At 42.2% G+C, this 24,647-nt stretch overlaps 1 protein-coding gene across 1 annotated transcript in view; it reads right to left on the bottom strand.

Moving 5' to 3' along the window:
* LOC120941316 (fibrocystin-L-like) overlaps positions 1-24,647 on the bottom strand; it is a 292,358-nt gene that overhangs the window by 73,102 nt on the left and 194,609 nt on the right. Inside the window, exons 47-54 of the mRNA XM_040354641.1 lie at positions 21,255-21,496; positions 19,315-19,451; positions 17,578-18,607; positions 16,067-16,258; positions 15,487-15,638; positions 12,619-12,778; positions 10,010-10,136; positions 3,278-3,366 (exon numbers count right to left, since the gene is read on the bottom strand). Coding sequence (XP_040210575.1) covers positions 3,278-3,366; positions 10,010-10,136; positions 12,619-12,778; positions 15,487-15,638; positions 16,067-16,258; positions 17,578-18,607; positions 19,315-19,451; positions 21,255-21,496 — 2,129 coding nt within the window. The remainder of the gene's footprint in view (positions 1-3,277; positions 3,367-10,009; positions 10,137-12,618; positions 12,779-15,486; positions 15,639-16,066; positions 16,259-17,577; positions 18,608-19,314; positions 19,452-21,254; positions 21,497-24,647) is intronic.

Genomic DNA, 24,647 nt, shown 5'->3' with positions numbered 1-24,647 from the left:
ATTTAGAAGCAACATATTTAAGTATTAAACAATCCCAAAGGAGACCTACTGCAGCATCGGTCTGATGCTGCAAGCTGTCCCTCACCAGGCCTAAGCCTGAGAACTGAGTAATCACGTGACACTGATTGCTCAGTTCTTGGGTACTCGCAGAGCAGAGAAGTGTGACTGTCAATTACTGCTCTCTTCTCTGCCCCTTCAGCACTCACTGGAGTACCCAGCTGGGGAAGGGGCAGGAACAGCTTAAAAATGTTATGCTCACTAGATAGGGCTGATGTCAGAAATTAGGGTTTATGATTTGGAGTAAACATGTGCAATTAGTTTAGTTCCGAATTTTAACGGATTTGACAAATTATTTAATTCCGAAATTTATGAATTCCCGAATTTTCGAATTTCCGAAATATTGAATTTCGGAAATTTGAGAATTCTGAAATTCAAAAATTCATAGTTTGGAAATTAGAATTTTGGAAAATCGAAATTTTGGAAATGTGGAAATTCGAAAATTCGAAATTGGGAAATTCAAACTTTCGGAAATTTGAAATTATGAAATTTGGAAACTTTAAAATTCTAAAATTGGTAAATAAAAATGAAAATCCGAAAATTTTAAAGAATGAAAACCTGAAAATTTTAAAGAATGAAAATCCGAAAATTAAAAAAAAAACAAAATCTGAAATAACTACCTAATGATAACTATAACTTTTTTAAATTACAGGTATTGGAATTTCCTTTCAAATTTGTCTGTTTATGAACGTAACAAATACGAATTTATCCGAAGATACGAATTTTCCAAAATAACGAATGCTGTATCTAAACGAATGTAACGTAACGATCTAATAATAAATAATAATAAAACATTTTATTATTATTCGTATTATTAATTTGTTCCATTCCAATTGTTTAGACGCGGCATTCGTCATTTGAGATAATTCGTAACTTCAGATAAATTTGTATTCGTTACATTCACTAACAGCCAAATTCGAAAGGAAATTCCAGTACCTACAGTATAATTTCATAGTTAATAGTTGGTTATTATTTCAAATTTTACTGATTTCCTTTTTTCAAGATTTTCGAATTCCAAATTTCCAAAATTTCCAAAATTTCTAAATCTAAAAATTCCAAAATCTGAAAATTCCAAAATCGGAAATTCCAAAATTCTAAATTTGGAAATTCCAAAATCGGAATTTACGAATTTCAGAAAAAAACAAAAATGAAACGAAAGAGAACAACTTTTTCGCCAGTGCACATGTCTAGTTGAGGGAGCTTTTAACAACAGTGTAAGTGAATCTCACTGATTAATTAGCAAAGTACCAGGGCACAGGATCCTGTGAATTTATCCATGCTCCAGTTGGTTTTAACTTTACCAATCACAAAAATGCCTTATCACAACTTAATAAATATGTAAACCAACCAGACATAGCTTAGATAAACTCCATATATCCCATTTTCAGAACTATCTAGTGATGTACACTAAGTTTTCAGATAATACATCAGCGTTAGTATCCTCTTGAAACAAGCACAGCTGATGGGAATTTGGACTGGTCACATCAAAGCCATGTGTCTGTATACTGATGCCGCGTACACACGATCGGACATTCCGACAACAAAACCGTGGATTTTTTTCTGACCGAATGTTGGCTCAAACTTGTGTTGCATACACACGGTCACACAAACATTGTCGGAAATTTCAATCGCCAAGAACGCGGTGCCGTACAACACATACAACGAGCCCAGAAAAATTAAGTTCAATAGGCAGTGCGGCTCTTCTGCTTGATTCCGAGCATGCGTGGATTTTTGTGCGTCGGAATTGCATAGACGATCAGAATTTCTGACAAGAACTTTTGTTGTCGGAAAAATTGAGAACCAGCTCTCAAACATTTGTTGTCGAAAATTCCATCAGCAAATGTCTGATAGAGCGTACACACGATCGGAATTTCTGACCAAAAGCTCACATTGAACTTTTGCTGTTGTAAATTCCGATTGTGTGTACGCGGCATGACAGTCCTCTTTCTATTCAAACATCAACCTGACCTCTATGTAGGAAAAAACTCAATACAATCAGATATAGAAATGCTTCAATATAAAAATAGTACCGTATATACTCGAGTTTAAGCTGAGTTTTTCAGCACATTTTTTGTGTGCTGAAAATGCACCCCTTGGCTTATACTTGAGTGACCATTTGTGCCTGATCTCCTGGACTTTGGGGACCCGGTACCAGCTGAAAACTTGGCACACAAGTAGCCCCACTCTTCCTCTACAAGTTGTTATCTGAGGGACCTACGGCCGGGGCGCACCGATTTTTCAAACCCGGGCACCCCTTCCATAGACTATTATGTTAAACAGTAATTTCTCTGGTGAATTTGGGGACCTGGTCCTGGGCAGTTGTAGGTCCCCTGAACCTGAAACTTGGCACACATGTAGCCGCATTTCTCCTCTACAAGTGTGCAAAGTTGGTTGTTTGGGACCTACGGCTGGGAAACACAGATTTTCAGGGCTTTTTTTCAGCAGGAACGCGGGGGAACACAGTTCTGGCACCTCCTGGACTGACTGTATGTAATAGCAAGGGGTGCTGGGGTGTTCTGCAGGGTATTGATGCTCACTGCGGGCGATCTATTTTTGCAGGGGGCGGGGATCTATTTTTGCAGGGGGGGTCTATTGTTGCTGGGGGGGTCTTATGTTGCTGGGGGGTCAGTTGTTGCTGAAATAGATTTACTATTGTGAGAGGGGTCTATTGTTGATGGCAGCCAGAGAGTAAATTAATGCTGGTTGTGTGGAGATCTGTTGATGCTGCTGGGAGTCTATTTTGTTGTGGGTGGTCTATTGTTGTTAGGGGGATCTATTGCTGCACCACAAAATGATACTTGGTTCTATATTGTCTAAAAGGGACGGTACTGAGAGGTGGGTAGGGGCGAAGAAAAGGGGTGACTCGGAAAGGGGGAGTTCCTGCACATATTGTCTGAGAAAAAAAGCCCTGCTGATTTTTCAAAGCCGGGCACCCCTTCCATAGACTTTCATGTTAAACATCAGTCTAGTCATGGACACGGTGAGGCATGGACACAGTGAGGCATGGACACAGTGAGGCATGCACATGGACATAGTGAGGCAAAGTGAGTCACAATGAGACATGCAGATAGACACCCGAGGCTTCTACTCGAGTCAATAAGTTTTCCCATTTTTTTGTGGTAAAATTAGGTGCCTCGGCTCATATTCGGGTCGGCTTATACTTGTGTATATACGTTAAGTACCGGTATTTGGTTTGGGAAAATATTTTTTTAATTTTTACCTGCAGGAATAATGACGGTTGATCCATTTTTCAGAACATTATCATTGTTTTCTAGAGATGTTTGTCTGATGGATCTAGTAGTCCAAACACTGGAGATGCAAACACATATTTTTAGAACCATGAAGAACTTAGCAATGACCAGAACTCTACTTCTACAATTGGTGCAAAGTAGAATCATAATTTCTATTCTATTGATATAAAAGTAAAATAAAAAAAAAGCAACCACCCCCCCCTTTCTTATGTGCTTTAGGCCCCTTTCACAAGTGGTGGATCAGTAATGATCCGCCTCCGTATGCTCCGTAAGCTCAGCGGGGATCGCTCTGTTGATCCCCGCTGAGCCGGCGGATGACAGGGTGGTCCTCGCACACTGTACAGCGCCCTGTACACCGCCCTGTCTTTTCTCCGCTCTCCCCTATGGGGGGATCGGATGAACACGGAAAGTATGTCCGTGTTCACCCGATCCGCTCTGCAGACGGAAGAAAAAATAGGGTTTTCTTCCGTCTGCAAAATCGGATCTTTGCGGAGGCGGACGATTACCGGTGTCAGCGCATGTTCATCCGCTGACACCCGCAATTTCATTGGGACCAATGTATGTCCCTTTTTCATCCGCAAACGGATGGATGAAAAAGCATGTGTGAAAGGGGCCTTAGGGTTTTTGAGGCGCCTCAAGCATCTGGCACTGTGTTTCTACATATTTTTGGAACAGAATGGGTAACTTTTAAAAGGTTTTTCAGACTGTGATCTGAGATTAGCTCAGGTGACCCATGAAAAGCATTTTTCTGTACCCTGAAAAGTGTAGCGCTTACCAGACATGAGTGCAATGATGGGGTAGCGAGTGCACATACAGTATTTTAACTAGGGTTGTCCCGATACCACTTTTTTGAGACCGAGTACAAGTACCGATACTTTTTTTCAAGTCATCGCCGATACCGATTACCGATACTTTTTTTTAATGTCATGTGACAGTATGTATTTTTTTTTTACAATTGTTTTTAATTTTTTTTAAAGTGATTTTTTTTGTTTTAGTTGTTTTTGTGTGTTTTTTAGGGGGGGTGGATTGTCAGTGTGTTTTTTTTATATTTTTTATTTACATTTTATTTTTATTTATTAAAAAAAAAAAATATTTATTGCAATTTTTTTATTTATTTTTTAATCAGCCCTGTTGGGGGTCTTTGGAGAGATATCAGGGGTCTTTATAAGACCTCTGACATCTCCCTTTTAAGACAGAGAAAGGGACTAAGGGCACAGATTCCCCAGTCCCTTTTTCTGAAATGAATAGAGGGAAGCTCCTCTCCATTCATAAAGTGAAGCATTGTAAACACAGGTTACAATGCTCAGTTATATGAATGAACAGAGTCAGTGATCACTGACTCTGTTCATTCTGAAAAGGTAGGAGCCTGGGTTTAGCGGCTCCTACCTCTGCTCTCCATCATGACAAATTGAGGGGGGAGAGAGGACAGCACGGAACACGGGGGGAGAGAGGACAGCACGGAACACGGGGGGGGGGGAGAGGACAGCACGGAACACGGGGGAAAGAGAGCACAGCACGGAACACGGGGGGGGAGAGAGGACAGCACGGAACACGGGGGAAAGGGAGCGCAGCACGGAACACGGGGAAAAGAGAGCACGGAACACGGGGGGAAAGAGAGCACGGAACACGGGGAAAAGAGAGCACGGAACACGGGGGGAAAGAGAGCACGGAACACGGGGGGAAAGAGAGCACGGAACACGGGGGAAAGACAGCACAGCACGGGGGAAAGACAGCACGGAGCACGGGGGAAAGACAGCAATACTCCTGCAGATATATGCTATAATGTGCTAGCATGTGCCACATGCTACTACATTATGACAGACGTGCCTGTCATTACGTGCCCTCCAGCACCTGGTCTTCCTTCCAGGTTCTTTCTGTTTGCCAGTTTGAATGGTCGGGCCTTGATGATGTCACTCTCACGCATGCATACACAAATTACATCACTATGGAACAGCAAGGGTACTGTAAATGTGGTCTGAGCTGAGCATGAGCAGCTCAAGTCACCTTACGGCCGACAGGCCGAGAGAGCAATTTATGACAAAAGAGAGCACTAGGGTCTCTTCTTTTATTAAAACCTTTCCTGTCATCGGTTTTAAAAAAAAGAGTCCCATACCCATTTGATAGATAGTATAGATGACACTAAGGCCGGGTACACACGGACAAACATGTATGGTGAAAGCGGTCCGTCGGACCGTTTTCACCATACATGTCTGCCAGAGGGCTTCTGTACGATGGTTGTACACACCATCGTACAGAAGTCCGCGCGTAAACAATACGCGGGGCGTGTCCGCGGTGTCGCCGCGTCGATGACGCGGTGTCGCCGCGACAATGACGCGGCGACGTGGGCGGCCCGCCTTTAAAATGCTTCCACGCATGCGAGGTCGAAGTCATTCGACGCATGCGAGGGACGGCGGGCGCCTGGACATGTACGGTAGGTCTGTACTGACGACCGTACATGTCCGAGCGGGCTGAATTCCAGCGGGCTGTTTTAAAACAAGTCCAGGAATATTTGTCTGCTGGGAAAAGGCCCGGCGGGCAAATGTTTGCTGGAATTCGGCCCGCTCGCGCCCACACACGACCAAACATGTCTGCTGAAACTGGCCTGCGGGCCAGTTTCAGCAGACATGTTTGGTCGTGAGTATGGGGCCTAAGGCTTTGTCTGAGTATTGTGTAGCCACAGCTCATTTCCCTGTTTCTTGTACTTTTAGTATGTTCCTTTTAGCAATAAAACGATCACCTGGTAGTGGTCTGTGACGGAGCTCAGGTAACCCATTAAACGTGTCAGCTTTTTTTTTTTCTAGAAGGTTAAAACCTCTAAAGCTTCATAAACACGATCGGATTTTCATCGGACAAATCCGTGTTTTTTTTGTGCGAACGGCGCTGGCCGTGAACCTTGTCAGCCAACGTACACGAAACTACGTGTTTTTCTGCTCTTAAGCGCCACCCTTTGGGCAACTTCTGCTAATGTTGTGTTATGGTTAGCATTGGATCGGAGCATGCATGTTTGTACTTTGGATTTTATTCCGAGGGACTTGTGTACACATGATCGGAAAATCAGACGGCACACATTTGTTGTCGGAAAATTTGAAGAGCATGCTATCCAACATTTGTTGTCAGAAATTCCAACAACAATTGTCCGATGGAGCATACAAACGGTCGGATTATCCGACAAACACCTTCCATCACACAATTGTTGTCGGAAAATCCGATCATGTGTATGGGCTTTATGAGTTTTTTTTATTGCTGTTTATGTTTGGAAGGTTGCCATGAAGGGCAATGTAAGAGGTGTACAATTACCAAAGGAATGTAAATAGAGATGGAAACTCTTAACAGTTCTATAAGGCCAAAAACATCTACAGCACTATTGGAATTTAAATAAAATGTAAACAAGAATGACAAACTCTTGTGCTGTTTTGTACGAAGATAATTTTGTTAACATTTGTGCTCAGAATTATTGAAATAACAGAAATCAAAGTATCTAGTGGACACCAATTAATGTTTATTTATATATGTTAAAATATTATTTAACCATAAAATCAAAATGCCTCATGACTAGGGTTGAGCGAACCCGAACTGTAAAGTTCGGGTTCGGTACGGACTGTGGGTTTTTCCCAAACCCGGACCCGAACCCGAATAATTGGAAAAAGTTTGGGTCCGGGATCCAAGTTCGGGAAAAAAAAAATGCGCGGAGGTCCCCGCAAATTCAATAACCAGACCCTTTAGGTCTGGTATGGATATTAAGGGGAACCCCGCCGTCAATTTAAAACAAAAATGACGTGCGGTTCCCCCTAAATATCCATAACCAGACCCGTTATCCGAGCACGTTGACCTGGCCGGCCGCAGAAAAGAGGGGGGGACAGAGTGCGAACCGGGCCTTTTTTTTAAGTTCGGGTTCGGACCCGAACCCGAACATCCAGGTGTCCGCTCAACTCTACCCATGACCCATAATAAAAAGTAAATTAAGATAATCAGAAGGGGATATGTCACACTCCCAGACCATACGTGAACGTATTACGTAAGTTGTTATATCCATATGATCACAGGTTACATAGTAGGTGAGGTTGAAAAAAGTCCAACCTACGTGTGTGATTATATGTCAGTATTACATTGTATATCCTTGTATGTTGTGGTCGTTCAGGTGCTTATCTAATCATTTTTTGAAACTATCAATGCCTCCCACTGATACCACCGCCTGTGGAAGGGAATTCTACATCCTTGCAGCTCTAATGCCACGTACACACGATCGGTTCATCCGATGAAAACGGACCGATGGATTTTTTCATCAGATATCCGATGAAGCTGACTTTCATCAGTTGTGCCTACACACCATCGGTTAAAAATCCGTTCGTGTCCAACGCGGTGACGTAAAACACAACGACGTGCTGAGAAAAATCAAGTTTAATGCTTCCGAGCATGCGTCGACCTGATTCTGAGCATGCGTGGATTTTTAACCGATGGACTGGCCCACAGACGATCGTTTTTTTCTATCGGTTTTTAAACCATTAGATAATTTTAAAAGAAGTTCCCCAATTTTTTCACCGATGGATAACAAACTGATGGGGCCCACACACGATCGGTTCGTCTGATGAAAACGGTCCATCAGACCGTTTTCATCAGACGAACTGATCGTGTGTACGCAGCATTATAAATGGCTCCATAGTAATGGCCGCAAGCCTCAAAATGCATATTGCCTATTTGGAGAATACTACCAACATTCAAGGTTTGCTACCATCACTTTGGACCCATTTATAAGTTAATGGTCATATGGATCATATGGATTTTTATTATATGGTTAAATAGTATTTTAACATACCTGTATATATATCAATACACATAAATTGGTGTTTAAAACTGTAGCGTGTAGGTGCCTTAAAAGTCCACATGATACTTCACTTTCTGTTTTTTTCAATATTTGGATATAGCACGTTGCACCTTTATATACAATATCTCACAAACGTGAGTACACACCTCACATTTTATTTTACCTTTTCATTTGACAACACTAAATAAATGACACTTTGCTACAATGTAAAGTAGTGAGTGTACAGCTTGTATAACAGTGTAAATTTGCTGTCCCCTCAAAATAACTGAACACACAGACATTAATTTCGAAACCACTGGCAACAAAAGTGAGTGAACACCTAAGTGAAAATATCCAAATTGGGCCCAAAGTGTCAATATTTTGTATGGCCACCATTTTAACCTTCTTTGGCATGGAGTTCACCAGAGCTTTACAGGTTGTCACTGGATTCCTCTTCCCCTCCTCCATGATGACATCACAGAGCTGGTGGATGTTAGAGATCTTGTGCTCCTCCACCTTCCGTTTGAGGATGCCCCACGGATGCTCAATAGGGTTTAGGTCTGGAGACATGCTTGGCCAGTCCATCACTTTAACCCTCATCTTCTTTAGTAAGGCAGTGGTCGTCTTGGTGGCGTGTTTGGGGTCGTTATCATGTTGGAATACTGCCCTGTGGCCCAGTCTCCGAAGGAAGGGAATTATGCTCTGCTTCAGTATGTCACAGTACATATTGGCATTTATGGTTCCCTCAATGAACTGTAGCTCCCCAGTGCCGGCAGCACTCATGCAGCCCCAGACCATGACACTCCCACCACCATGCTTGACTCTAGGGAAGACACACTTGTGTTTGTACTCCTCGCCTGGTTGCCGCCACACACACTTGACACCATCTGAACCAAATACAGTAAGTTTATCATGGTCTCATCAGACCACAGGACATGGTTCCAGTAATCCATGTCCTTAGTCTGCTTGTCTTCAGCAAACTGTTTGCAGGCTTTTTTTGTGCATTATCTTTAGAAGAGGCTTCTTTATGGGACGACAGTCATGCAGACCAATTTGATGCAGTGTGCAGTGTATGGTCTGAGCACTGACAGGCTGACCCCCACCCCTTCAACCTCTGCAGCAATGCTGACAGCACTCATACATCTATTTTCCAAAGACAACCTATGGATATGACGCTGAGCATGTGCACTCAAATTCTTTGGTCGAACATGGCAAGGCCTTTTATGAATGGAACCTGTACTGTTAAACCGCTGTATAGTCCTGGCCACCGTGCTGCAGCTCAATTTAAGGGTCTTGGCAATCTTCTTATAGCCTAGGCCATCTTTATGTAGAGCAACAATTATTTTTTTCAGATCCTCAGAATTCTTTGCCATTAGGTTTCATGTTAAACTTCCAGTGACTAGTATGGTAGAGTGAAAACTATAACACAACATTTAACACACCTCCTCCCCATTCACACCTGAGACCTGTAACACTAACGAGTCAGATTACACCAGGGAGGGAAAATGGCTAATTGGGTTCAATTTGGACATTTTTACTTAGGGGGTGTACTCACTTTTGTTGCCAGTGGTTTAGACATTAATGGCTGTGTGTTGAGTTATTTTTAGGGGACATCTAATTTACACTGTTATACAAGCTGTACACTCACTACTTTACATTGTAGCAAAGTGTAATTTCTTCACGTTTTATTTAATTTCTTTGTGTTGTCACATGAAAAGATTGAATAAAATATTTACAAAAATAGGAGTGTACTCACTTTTGTGAGATACTGTATAGCTCATCCAAAAAGTGTAAATGTGCTCATACTTACTCATATATTGGAGGCATTGGTGCTTTGGTTGGAAGAGGAGAAGGAGCAGGAGGAGGTGGAGGAGTGGAGGGAGGAGGAGGGGGAGGAGGAGGGGGAGGAGGAGGGATACATTTTTTGTAGTAGCACTGATAGACCACCAAGTTCACATCTTTGTTGGACATAGTTGTATCCAGCATTCCTGCCACTGCACGTCTGTGGAGCTTGTGTTTTCCGGACACTACAAAAAATAATGTTATTGTTTAACCACTTAAAAACAATTACTCAGTCATGCAAAACTGTACCCAGATAACATTTTTTGAGACAGAGCTTTCTTTTGGGGGTATTTAATCACTACTGTGTTTTTTATTGTTTGCTATAAAGATGGCAAAAAATATTAGGTACCCCTGATATAAGTAATCAGGGAATATATTTTAGTGTAGTGTCACCCATAGCAGTCCAATTTCCTAAAAACCAAGCAAGTCTAGGCTACTGGTACATGGCTGCCCACAGGAATGCCATGTTCACTGACCAGGAAGTATAGGAGGCTGAAGAAATGAAGAACAAAATATGTCCTGTGATTCCAGGAGTGCAGTTATCCACAGGGAATGGCTGGGACTAGTGTCTCACAGGAACAGAAGTCAGCAGGGTGTGCAGATGGGTCAGTTTAGGCGACATGCAGTCAATTCACAAAGCTTTTCTGCATGCAATAAGAGTATACAATTACTAATTTACATACATTATCGTTCAGTATATTCATTGTCGCATAGTGACGTCAGCAGACAGTGGGCTTCAGCCCGCTGTCTCCTGAAAACAGGTCATAAGAGTGCAGAACGAACTGCACTCCTGTGATCCACAGGGGAAGAATAGCCAAACAAGCTTTGGCTGAACTTCTCCTTTAATGGCTCGTACAGGACAGCAGGAGAATGTATGTGACTGTAATCGGCGCCTCTGTCGCCGTATTGCGTTCCACGATGGAGCGCATACGGTGACCGCGCGATGACATCATCGCCCGGCGCCGCATGCGTTCCAGCCTGGAACGCGGAAGCGTAATCAATGCTCTATTCGGCACACTTGCCTCTCTGCTATAAACAGAACAGCATGTAGTATACACGCTGTTCTATTATTGTCAGCCGTAGCCGGCCACGCTACAATACTACTTGTACCATCAATCCCTAAGCTGGAAACCATGCCACGCTGGATTTCTACCACAATCAAGCTAATGCCCTAGCTGGATCCACGCTGCCATGCATACTGCCATTGCTGGGACACCCTAAGATATTTTCCTCCAGGGGACCCTGCACTACAGAATCCCAAGGCTGCTATTAGCTTACTGGAAAACACTCATCCCTGCAAACGGATAAGTACTATTACTGCTCTAGAATTACTCAATTCTTATAAACCCTGGGGTCCAGTACTGAAATTTCACATAACATAGAGAGGTGCATTGAAATCTTTTTTTCACCACAACTAATGGTTCCGCACCTTCCCATCTTATCCACCAAAGTTGGCCATACACTTGCAAATTTTCAAACAAATGTTCGTACAAAAATGTATATGAACATTCAAACATTTTGTATGAAAAGTCCAAGTGTATACGTTGGCTTGACAAATGTCATTCAAAAGTACTTCAAAATCTTATTTTCATTTTAGACCCCTTTCACACCTCAGGCATTTTTCAGGCATTTTAGCACTAAAAATAGCACCTGTAAAGCGCCTGAAAATGCCTCCCATGCCACCCCAATGTGAAAGCCTGAGTGCTTTCACACTGGGGCAATGCATTTGCAGGATAAGAAAGAGTCCTCTAAGCTGCATCTTAGGGCTGGTGTGGGAGCGGTGTATTGAATGGGTTAAAACTAAATTAATGGGCGCCGCTGTCTAAGCGCTTTAAAAGCAGCGCTAAGCGGATGCTTTTAACTCCTTTTTAACCCCTCCTGGGGGTTAAAAGTGCCCCGCTAGCAGTGCCAAAGCACCACTATAACAGTGATAAAGTGCCGCTAAAACGAGCAACGCTTTACCGCTAACGCTCAGGCGGCCCCAGTGTTAAAGCAGTCTTAATGTTCAATTTTTGGAATGAATTGACCTTCCTGAACAAAAAACACATACACTGATAGAAATTTTTGCAATCCAGAAGCATTTTCCATCCTACAAATTGTATCATTACTACAGTAGAAAACAAACTTCAGTTTGACCAAACTAACAAATAGAAAATTAAATGAATGGTCTTAAAACAGAAAAAATGTTTGCTTTATGTTCTTTAGGCACTTTTTTAATGATACAAGTCAGACAGGCTGTCTGAGGCCCCGTACACACGGCCGAGGAACTCGACGTGCCAAACACATCGAGTTCCTCGGCCAGTTCAGCCCTGAAGCCGCCGAGGAGCTCGGCGGGCCGAGAGCTCCCATAGAACAACGAGGAAATAGAGAACATGTTCTCTATTTCCTCGTCAAGCTCCTCGTCGGCTTCCTCGGCGAAATTGTACACACGGCCGGGTTTCTCGGCAGAATTCAGCCAGAAACTCGGTCGGAAGCTGAATTCTGCCGAGGAAACTGGTCGTGTGTACGGGGCTTGACACATGCACCATCTGGCTATTTGGAAAGACTAGGCATTTGAGGTTAGTCAAGGAAAGTTGAAAGACTTCATACAGCGGTATCCTTGGAATTGTTCAGAAGTGCTAGCAAAACAGCTGATTGGCAGTCAAACTATTGTAAATGTGCACCTACCAAGGTAGGTTAGTGTAGTTGTGTTTTCATTGAAGTACCAGTCTCCATTAGTATTGTTGTCGTAGGTCAGAGGCTGCATGGACCCATTACGTACATCAATTATTTGAAACATATCTGGCTCCTGAGTTAGGTTGTGTGATATCATCACATAGTCCTCACTCTGTAAAAAAATATAAAACATAAAATGTAATAACAATTGCGATATAGTGCAGCAATGAAGAACAGTAGATATCCTAATTTGACTGTAGATATCCTAATTTGGTTGTATGCAATCTCTTAAAAAAAGTCCATCCCTAGACTTCTGATAGCATATATTATCTAACTATCAGCTCATATAGTCAAATTAATAAGGCAAATGTTAGATGGGCGCTCACAGTCCTGTCTGGTTATTTATTTTACTTATTAAGAAAAGGTCAAAGATTTTTAGGGTGAGAAACTCTGTGCTATGGTGTTGCATTTATTTATTTTTTTCCACACTTATTCTTCCAACATGCTTGCCTTAAAAATATTGGTGATTTTCACTGTAACCAAACAATAAAAGTATGGCAAACTCATAGAATTTGAAGCAGCTCACAAACTGCCTAGATGATATCAGTTTCAGGAAATGTGTTCTTATGTTCTGAAGTTTATGCATGAACTATTTTCCACAGTTATATTATCCCAGAGTAGACCAATGTAAATATGTATGTGCCGTACCTGGCCGTTCCACGAGGAAGCTGGAAATCACTGTAGCAGGCACCTCTACTACAGTGACAAATTTATAATTCAGATAATTTTGATAAAAGGTTAAGATTTAGGACTACGTTGGGTAGCGATCTCGACCTCACCAGCTTAGAAGAAATCAAGACTGAAGGGTATGTATCAGTGATCTGTAGAAGTCTTCAATTGGCAAGACTAGAGAGACTCAGAAGTTCAGTTACATCACAGCAGGAACTCCGTGAATACTTTAATATTGGGACTAAGGGCCAGATTCAGATACATTTACGTTGCTCCACGACAGCGTAACGTATCCCATTTACATTACACCGCCGCAGATTTACAGCGTAAGTGCCTGATTCACAAAGCTCTTACCTGTAAACTTGCGGCAGTGTAACGTAAATCCGCTCGGCGCAAGCCCGCCTAATTCAAATGGGGCGGGCACCATTTAAATTAGGCGCGTTCCCGCGCCGAACGTACTGCGCATGCTCCGTCGGGAAAATTACCCGACGTGCATTGCGCTAAATGACGTCGCTCGGACGTCATTTGTTTAGACGTTAACGTAAATGGCATCCAGCGCCATTCACGGACGACTTACGCAAACGACGTGATGTTTTAAATTTCGACGCAGGAACGACGGCCATACTTAACATTGCTTAGAACAACTAGGGCTCAACCCTAATTTTACGCAGCGTATCTCGACGGAAACTACGTAAAGTTAGAGCGACGGGTAACGCGGACGTTCATGAATCGCCGTAACTAGTCATTTGCATATTCTACGTCGACCGCTATGGAATCGCCACCTAGCGGGCGGCCCAGAATTTCATCCTAAGATCCGACGGTGTAATTCAATTACACCTGTCGGATCTTAGGGCTATCTATGCGGAACTGATTCTATGAATCAGCCGCATAGTTAGGACGGGCGTATCACAGAGATATGACGGCGTATCAGGAGATACGCCGTCGTATCTCTTTTGTGAATCTGGCCCTAAGTTCTTACTTTGCTATAAAGCGATATTCTATAAATACAATGCTCAATTTAAGGTTATGCTATATTACCTCTTTACAACATTCTAAGGCCTCAGTCACACTGACAATGACATACATGCATTTCTGTATAATACATTTACAAATGTGTATAAATGCGTGTAATGGACTTAAACTGTATAATTCACACTGTGGGCTGGATTCAGATACATTGGCGTATCTGTCCACCCGGCGTAACGTATCTGAGATGCGTTACGCCGCTCTAACTTTGGGCGCGAGTTCTTTATTCAGAAAGAACTTTTGCCCTTAGTTATGGCGGCGTAAAGTATGTGTTGCGGTGTAAGGCCGCGTAATTCAAATGGGGATGTAGGGGGCGTGTTTTATTTAAGGGGGCGTTTTTTACGTTTTATTTGAACGCCGTCCGTAAAATATCCCAGTGTGCATTGCTCTAAATGACGTCGCAAGGACGTCATTGCTTTCCACGTGAACGTAAATTACGTCCAGCCGTATTCGCGAACGACTTACGCAAATGACGTAAAAAATTCAAAACTCGGCGCGGGAACGACGGCCATACTTAACATTAGCTACCCCTCATATAACAGGGGTAACTATACGCCGGAAAAAGCCGAACGCAAACAACGTAAAAAAAAAGCGCCGGGCGGTCGTTCGTTTCTGAATCGGCGTAAATCCTAATTTGCATATTCCTTGCGTAAAACATACGGAAGCGCCACCTAGCGGCCAGCCTGAAATTGCAGCCTAAGATCCGATGGTATAAGACACTTACACCTGGCGGATCTTAGGGATATCTATGCGTAACTGATTCTCTGAATCAGTCACATAGATACGACCGGCCGGACTCAGAGATACGACGGCGTATCAGGAGATACGCTTTAGTATCTCTTTCTGAATCTGGGCCTGTGTGTTTACTTGTGTTTAGGTACATTCAGTTCAGCTGTATACAAAGAAATTCTGTGCATCCAAGGTCAGATTAGATACTCTGAACGCTCCTAAATGCGTGTAAACACACGTACGTGTAAATGCAGAAGAAATCGATCTGAGGAGCATAATGTTTGTTTATACTTCCCGGATATCCTGTTTTAACAAATCAAATGAGGGAGTGGGAATGCAGCCTTACAATTATCATCAAAGATTTAGCTTATCTGCTAAGTAATTATATTTGTTTACCTTAAATCCATAGAAAGTGGCAGTGTATGCAATATTTGTGAGGAAATCCACATTACTGAAATACCAATTTAAGCTATTAGTATTAGGCAGCAAGGCCATCCATCCATTCGGGTGAGTTAAACGTTTAGATAAGCAGGGAACAACAGTGAGACCTAAATTAAATAAGAACATATTAGAGTTAAGGAAAAATCCTTGAGATCTGGGCAAAAGAGTATTAAAAGGAGAGGGGGGAGGAGTGGGTGTGGTGAAAGAAAGAAGGACAATTAAAATGAATAATAACTAAAAAGGAAATTAAAAGAAAGCAGAAAGGAAAAATAAATTAAATGGAAAAGGAAAGAAAAATTTGCCAGAACAAGTTAAAAGGGAAAGGAAAAGAAAAGTAAGGAAGTAATTAAAGGAAAGTAGAAGAACCTCAAATAGAAAAGGATAGGGAGATGAAAAGAAAAAGAGGGAACAAAAAATAAAAATTACAATGTAATAAAAGGAAAGCTTTATGCATGAAGCTGTGGGGAACATTGCTCCATGTTTACTTGGAGTTTACTAGGAGTTTTGTGCAAAGCCAATAAACCAAAAAACTTACCAAAGGAGTTGGAAATAATGACATCTTTCCAAAAAAGGGAGGATGGAGATGGGTTATTGAATGCCAGTCGGTGGAAACTGATGGTGGCATTGCAGACAGAACCAGGGAAACCAGCACTCCAATCACTATGTTGACTACACTGTGATGGGTCAAGCAACCCGCTTGCTGGTACCACCTTTCCTCCTGTAATTCCTATATGAAAAGAATGTATTTCATGATTTAAAAATTGTGGGCAATTTAAAAATGGTATGAACTCCTTAATTTTATCTCTGACATTTCTAGGATTGGCTGGTGGATGCAGATATTTAGAGCCATTTGTACCTACTCACTATAGGAAAAATGTAAGAAAAGCTTTGGGCAACTTTATCAGCCTTTCTGATTCCAGCACAGGCTTATGCAAGCTTAAAACCAAGGGAACCACCCTGCTGAGAAGCTGATGCCGTATCTGAGCATTCCCAATTATACTATTTGGCCAAAGGTTTGTGAACACCCAATCAGCACACCTATATACAATAAGCTTGTTGAACATTGTCCTTAATAAGTAGCCCCCCACCTCCATTTGCCACTTTAACAGCCTTCACTCTTTTTGGAATGCTTGGCACACAATTTTTAGAGTGTGTACCCAAATAGTTGGCTTATGACTCTCCACACCAAATTTCCAAACTATGGCTCAGATTCACAGACAGCGGTCGAGCATGCTCACAATCACGTCGGAACAACTTCCTAAGATACGCCGGATCACTGCCTACAGCATGAATGTAACCTACGCCCAGCCATATTCACGTACAACGTAAACTACGTAAAATACGCCGCCTTGTGTTCCCTGGTGCAGACCTTTGCATGTCTGCTGCTGGGATACACCTGCTTTATGAGGCTTAACTTTACGCCGGACGTACAACTTACGCAAACCACGCATAGCATGCGCCGGGCGCACGTACGTTCGTGAATCGCCGTATTTTCCATATTTGAATAGCTGATCTATGTGAGTGCCACCATGCGTCCAGCGTAAATATGCACCCACTCTACGACGGCGTAGGCAAGTTACGTTGGTGGGATGAAGCCTATTTTTAGGTGTATCTTAGTTTTTGGGTCGGCGCATAGATACGACGTCGCACATTTGTACTTACGTCGGTGTATCTTGAGATACGTCGGCGCAAGTGCTTTGTGAATCCGGGCCTATGTCTTTAAGAAGCTGGCTTTGTGCACTGGGATGTAGTCCTACTCGAACCAAAAATGACCTTTCCTAAACTTCTGTAAAATGTCTTTGTATGCTGTTGCATTAACAATACCCTCCACTAAAAACTACTGAGCTCAATAATTTGGAGGAGTGGCCAGAAATTTTTGGTCATATAGTATATAAGCTATACACAAATTTTTGTTTTTTGGGGGTTGGGGGGGGGGGGGTAATATCTATGCTTACATTGGGTGTTAGATTACATTCTTTGGGTTTTGGGCATGGCTCTAGATAATAATCATTAGCACTAACCCAATTTTAAAGAAAAAAGAAATACCTGTAAGAGTTCCATCCATATCAGTTAAAACAACTTCATGTTCCCACCGGAATCCAGCCTTGTTGGGTACATTAAAATATTCTATTCCATTAAACCTTGCACTCCATCCTCCACACCTGTCACTGCACAGTTCAGTAACTGATGTCACTGCAATCGCTGTACAGTTTGGTCTGTCAAAATTAATAAACTTGACTGATGATACTGTCAGTCCTTCATCAATTGGTAGAGTTATGCCCCTAGTTGTGCAATAACTAGAGCCAAGTCCTAGTTCATCCAGATGGCCCACAATGATGGAATTCTTAAGGACAGCTCCATAGGTCTCACCCCATTCACCGACATAAGATGAAATGACTCTCTTTGTTTCTATGCCAGCATCTTCATTGTTTACCATGGTGAAGTTATGAAACTGAAGAGCCCCCCCATTTACCCATTCAGCCCCTTTCTGACAGTTCCATGTGGTCAATGATTTAAAAACAGCAGGAGATGGTGTAGAAGAACTGCAAGATCCGGTTTCCATGGGAAAATACTCTTCAAATATCCAGATGCCAAACCACCCCTGAGAATGGACAGTGTTGTTGTAGAATTCACCAAGTGGCACTCGTTTCAGGCAAATGTTCGGGTCATAGGATAGACCATCTGGGTGGTCGTTCATTCTATACCAAAAACCAAAATGTGTGCCACCAGCAGCTGCATTGTGCCTAATGGTGTTGTTGGGATTTGTTACCCAATATGCTGCTGGTGTGATGTCATTGTTCTGTAGACTGGTACTTTGCTGGACAAATACTGCCAGATTGTACTGAAGCACATTACCATGTTCTATGCCATCCTCAATGAAGAAGGCTCCTCCCATGATATCATAAATGACGTTGTGTTCAACAAGAAGATGGTGAGTATTGTGGATAGTTACTGCTCTATTGTAGGTCTGGTGGATTCCACAGCCCCGTACATATGACTTATACTGGACATCACCCATTAAATGCCAGTGAATAGGATAACGTCCCAACCGGAAAGCTTGACCTGCATTGAAAACCTGAAAGACATACAGTATAGTTACTATGTTTCTCTTCTGAAATATTTATGCTACTGATAATATCAGTCTACTCTAAACTGATATTAACATAGAGCTTAACGCGGAAATAAAAAGAAAACCCTTGCAGTGGGGCCCCCTTAACTGCTTGTTAAGTCTAAGGCCCCATACACACGAGAGGATTTATCCGCAGATACGGTCCAGCGGACCGTTTCCACGGATAAATCCTCTCAAAGATATCCGCTGATTTCGATGGGATGGAGTGTACACACCATCCCATTGAAATCCGCGCGGAAATCCTCTGCCGATGACGTGTCGCGCCGTCGCCGCGATTATGACGCGGCGACGGGCGCGACGCTGTCATATAAGGAATTCCACGCATGCGTCAAATCATTACGACGCGTGCGGGGAATCCCTTTGGACGAATGGATCCGGTAAGTCTGTACAGACGAGCGGATCCATCCGTTGGAATGGATTCCAGCAGATGGATATGTTGTGCAGCACAACAAATATTCGATCTGCTGGAATCCATCCCAGAGGAGATTTCTCCGCGGAAACAGATCCGCTGGCGTGTACACACCATAGGATCTATCCGCAGAAACCCATTTGCTGGGATTTATCTGCGGATAGATTCTATCGTGTGTACGGGGCCTTAGGGTAGCACTAGCAATGTACATATATCCCCAGTATCTCAGGAACATATCAGTTACCTCCACATATTCTATTCTTCCAATGGACTGCAGCTTGTCAGGCTCTGGTGCATGAAACATTATACATCCGCCAAATTGATCACTTCCTATTGTCTCTCCAAACCTTCCCTGGAAACATGTTTGTGTAGCAAATTCACCTGGAACAAGACATGGCACACTCAGGTGTCTTCAACAAGGTAGTGTAAAGAGCAAATGGGACATACACAGTTCCAAAACCAATACCTTTGATAACAATTGAATTTCATATATTCATATCATACTAGCAAGTCTATGGACTCCTCTACCTTGATAGGCACCTCGATCCTTTGCTGATGGAATAGGCAGGAGTAAGAGGTGGAACACTATACGCCTGTGTCAATGATCTCTGCGCGTCTCTAAGACTTTATGGAGAGCTAAGTTTGGATACTTGTGTGAAAAAGCAATTATAGAGAACTGGGTGCAATCCCCACTATGTTCCCAGAAACAAAGGGAGAATGGACTATCTCGGTACCCACAAATGTACAATGGCATAGTAAATAGATTTTACCTTGTCATTGTAAATGTTTTGGTACTGACATAGTTCATTCTTCCATTGTTTCTGGGGACATGGTGGGTTTGCCCCCAGTTCTCTATATTCTATAATGGATAACAGAGAAAAGTAATTCCTTATCAACTTGACTGACTATGCCTTGTGCTGTAGATATGGCTCTCGAAACCAGCTGTCACCAACAACTCTGGTGCCCTCTGACAATCGAGACCTGATCAGAGTGGTTTCCCATCATATTAGAAAAAAGGAAGGAAAATATCCTCACATGTAGTGTACATGTGGATATTTAGATGTAAAAGTGTACCGCGTCCTAGTATAAATGATAAAAGAAGTAACTGGGGGCGAGTTGATTGGACTTTTTAGGCACAATTGGTTGGTCAAAATATAGTCAATACAGAGAATAATTTTCTCTAAAAAGTTTTTGGTTTATTGAGACATAAAAGGAAAATTATAATACATAATAAAATGAGATTGCCATTCGCAGCTAGACTATCTGGTGAACCAACTTGAAAACTTAGCAAGCCTCTCTAGACAAAGTCACAGGAATAGTAACAGATAACAATATATCAAAATTATGGTTGTAGACTTTCAAAAACGAAAGGCAACCTATGGATACAAATAGTGATAATGGTCCTGTGTAGTTGTGGAGGTGCAGGCAAAGAATGTCTGCGGTGGTATGACTTGCACGGTTAGTTAACTCGACCGGTTTCAACTCTACAACGATAATTTTGATATATTGTTATCTGTTACTATTCCTGTGACTTTGTCTAGAGAGGCTTGCTAAGTTTTCAAGTTGGTTCACCAGATAGTCTTGCTGCGAATGGCAATCTCATTTTATTATGTATTATAATTTTCCTTTTATGTCTCAATAAACCAAAAACTTTTTAGAGAAAATTATTCTCTGTATTGACTATATTTTGACCAACCAATTGTGCCTAAAAAGTCCAATCAACTCGCCCCCAGTTACTTCCTTTATCATTTATACTAGGACGCGGCACACTTTTACATCTAAATATCCACATGTACACTACATGTGAGGATATTTTCCTTCCTTTTTTCTAATATGATGGGAAACCACTCTGATCAGGTCTCGATTGTCAGAGGGCACCAGAGTTGTTGGTGACAGCTGGTTTCGAAAGCCATATCTACAGCACAAGGCATAGTCAGTCAAGTTGATAAGGAATTACTTTTCTCTGTTATCCATTTGCTACATGCCCAGGGCCAGTGACTCAGAAGTATAAAGGCAACACATGCTAAGTTAGGCTGATACTGTAAATCCATTGCTGTCTGCACATGATCTAACCTGAGACTCATGATATGCTTATAAGACTTGAGGATTCATCTAAAAAAACAGATCTCTTTGGACAATGCATAAACATGGCTGAAACAAATGCTATAGAAAACAGTACATTACCTGTATCAAATCCATCTGGACAGGCTGGAATTGTGTCACTCCATTCTGTATTGGTGAAACCTCTAACCACAATGTTTCTTGTAAGAAGGCCAACTTCAGCTCTAGCTTCAAAGACTGTTCCATCGGGCAAGGTGACTGATATGCCTAAGTGCTGGTACACCAGTGGCTGACTTAGAGTCAGGTTTTTGCCATCAGCAGACACAGATTGTATAGTCATCTTTTCATTCTGCATTTGACTATTCCTATTGGGAAAATAATGCACATCAGAATGTGATCCTGTCAATGATTTATAAGTGCTGCACAAATTGCTTCATAAAAAAACAATCCATATTGAACAGCAAAGATGGGTCAATTTGCATATCAAAAAAATGCTTTGTTATTATTCCATCTTATTTATGATAAGTCACTACTTTTTAGTTAACATGTCCTTCTCAAGCACGGAGTTGCAATAAGTTCAGCTAATGCTCTAGATATCTCGATATAATACATATATACAGTATAGTTCCAATGTCAAAGGGAAGAAAGCATGACTATATCTTTCATCTGCTGACCACTGTGCCTATGGTCCTCAATGTTGCCTGATCAATCGCCCTCAATGCTGAGAAATACAGGCAGATATTTATCCATCATGCCACACCATCAGGGAGATGCGTGATTGGCCCCAAAATGTATTCTGCAGTAGGACAATGAACAACAAACATACAGGCAATGTCACAAAGAATTATCTTCACCGTAAAGAAGAACAAGGAGTCCTAGAAGTGATGGTTTGACCCCAACAGAGCCCTGACCACAATATCATTGAGTCTGTCTGAGATTACATGAAGAGACAGAAAGATCTGAGGCAGCCAACATCCACAGATGAACTGTGGTTAGCTTTCCACGATGTTTGGAACAACCTATCTGCCAAGTCCCTTCAAAAAGTACTGTGTGCATTTAGAAGAAGTAATGCTAATTGGAAGCCAAAGGGTAGTCACACCAATTACTGATTTGATTTTGATTTTCCTTCTGTTCGCTCGCTTTGTGTTTTGATGAAAATAAACAATTAAAACAATTAAAATATATATTTTTGAAAGCATTCTTACGCTACAGAATTTCTTCACACCTGCCTAAAACGTTTGCACAGTACTATATGTATATATGTATATATATATATACATACATATACATATACACATACACACACACACACACACACACACACACAGTTGTGTAAAAAAAGTAATTGTCCCTTAAACCTAATAACTGGTTGTGCCACCCTTGGCAGCAACAACTGCAATCAAGCATTTGTGATAACTGGCAATGAGTCTTTCACATTGCTGTGGAGCAATTTTGGCCCACTCTTCTTTGCAGAATTGTTTTAAATCAGCCACATTGGAGGGTTTTCCAGCATGAATGGCATGTGTAAGGTCATGATACAGCATCTCAATTGAATTTAAGTCCGGGCTTTGACTAGGCCACTCCAGAACCAAAATCTTGCTTAGTTTGAACCATTTGGAGGTGGACTTGCTGTTGTGTTTAGGATAATTGTGCTTCTGCATAACCCAAGTGCACTTGAGCTTGAGGTCATCAACTGATGACCAGACATTCTTCTTTAGGATTTTCTGGTAGAGATCAGAATTCATGGTTCCATCAATTATGGTAAGTTGTCCAGGTCCTGAAGCTGCAAAGCAGCGCCAGACCATCACACTACCACCACCATGTCTGACTGTTGGTATTATGTTCTTCTCTTGTCCCCCCCTCTTTTCCTGCAGCCTGCCAGGTTGCGTGCTCGGATAAAGGGTCTGGTGTGGATTTTTGGGGGGAACTCCACCCATTTTTTGGGGGGGTGGGGTTCCCCTTAAAATCCATACCAGACCTGAAGGGTCTGGAATGGATATTTGGGGGGAACCTCACGTAATTTTTTTTAATTTGACGCAGGGTTCCCCTTAATACCCATACCAGACCTGAAGGGACTGCTAATTGAATTTGGGGGGACCCCCACGCATTTTTTATTATTTTATGAATGACTTTTCTCTTTATTGCCAGGAGCCGACAATTCATTATAGCCGCAAGTGATTTTAAATGACTTTTTTTCCTTCAGAAATGACACTTTGTGCAGGGACAGTTCTAAGCACGGAAAACAATCGCTACCTCACAGGCACACCCCCCCCCCCAGGTACGAAATTTCACTTTTATTGTTTTACTTTAAGCATTATTAAAATCACTGCTCCCGAAAAAACTGCAGTTTTTAAAAAAAAAATTTGTAGTGATACATGTCCCCTGGGGCAGGACATGTATTTTTATGACCATAACTTGCATATTAGCCTTTAAAATTAGCAAACGTTCGAGTCCCATAGACTTTAATAGGGTTCTAAAGTTCACACAGACTTGCTGCGAACACCCCAAATTGTTCGCTGTTCGGCGAACAGGCAATGTTCGAGTCGAACATGAGTTCGACTCAAACTCGAAGCTCATCCCTAATCACCATCACCCAACCATCACGCCCAACCTTTTGAAGAGTGAGGGCCACATAAGCGACTTGGTAACCGGTCTCGCGCCACAATGAGTGGCACGTGTGGATGGCAGCCAACTCTACTCTATAGAGCCCACTCTATTTTTTTTGTGGATCGGATTGGAGGTAGGCGTCTGTAAAGTCCATTTACATCTGCTACTCCTAATGCTGTGTAAACACGATTGGGATTTCCGATGAAAAAAATTAGATTTTTTTTATCGGAAATTCCGATCGTGTGTGGGCCCCATTGGACTTTTTTTCCGTCAGTGTTTAGAAATAGAACATGTTTTATTTTTTTCCGACGTAAAAAAAAAACTATAGGAAATTCCTATCATCTGTGTGCAACTCCAATGGAGAAAAAACCTGCGCATGCTCAGAAAGTCGATGCATGCTCAGAAGCATTGAACTTCATTTTTCTCGGCTCGTCGTTTAAGTCACCGCGTTTTGGACGGTCTGAATTTGGTCTGACAGTGTTTATGCAAGACAGCTTGAACGGAATTCCGACTAATAATTCCATCGGATTTTAGGCCATCGGAAATTCCGATCGTGTATACGGTGCATTAGAGGTGAATGGAGGGTCCAATTTGGTTGGACTGACCGTGTCAAAGGGGCCTATGGCTCATTGCAGGTAACCGGCAGGTGCACTGCTCTGCACCTGCGGATCAGTTTGAAATCTGCCCAGTAACCCCTGCAAAACAGATATGCCCATATATACACTGTGATTTTAGTAATAAACGTACCATTGATAACAGTATTATATTCTTTTCCATCCCAGAGCAGGAGGTCGGGGGCCACATCAGAGGGCTCCGCGGGCCACATGTGGCCCCCGGGCCACTGGTTGGGCACCCCTGCTTTAGGGTATTAGTATAACAAAAAGATGTCCATAACTTTACATATGGATA

The sequence above is a fragment of the Rana temporaria genome, chromosome 5 (assembly GCF_905171775.1).
Source record: "Rana temporaria chromosome 5, aRanTem1.1, whole genome shotgun sequence".
NCBI lineage: Eukaryota > Metazoa > Chordata > Amphibia > Anura > Ranidae > Rana > Rana temporaria.
The sequence above is the reverse complement of the archived record's forward strand: the minus strand, read 5'-3'. Positions and strand labels throughout refer to the sequence as shown.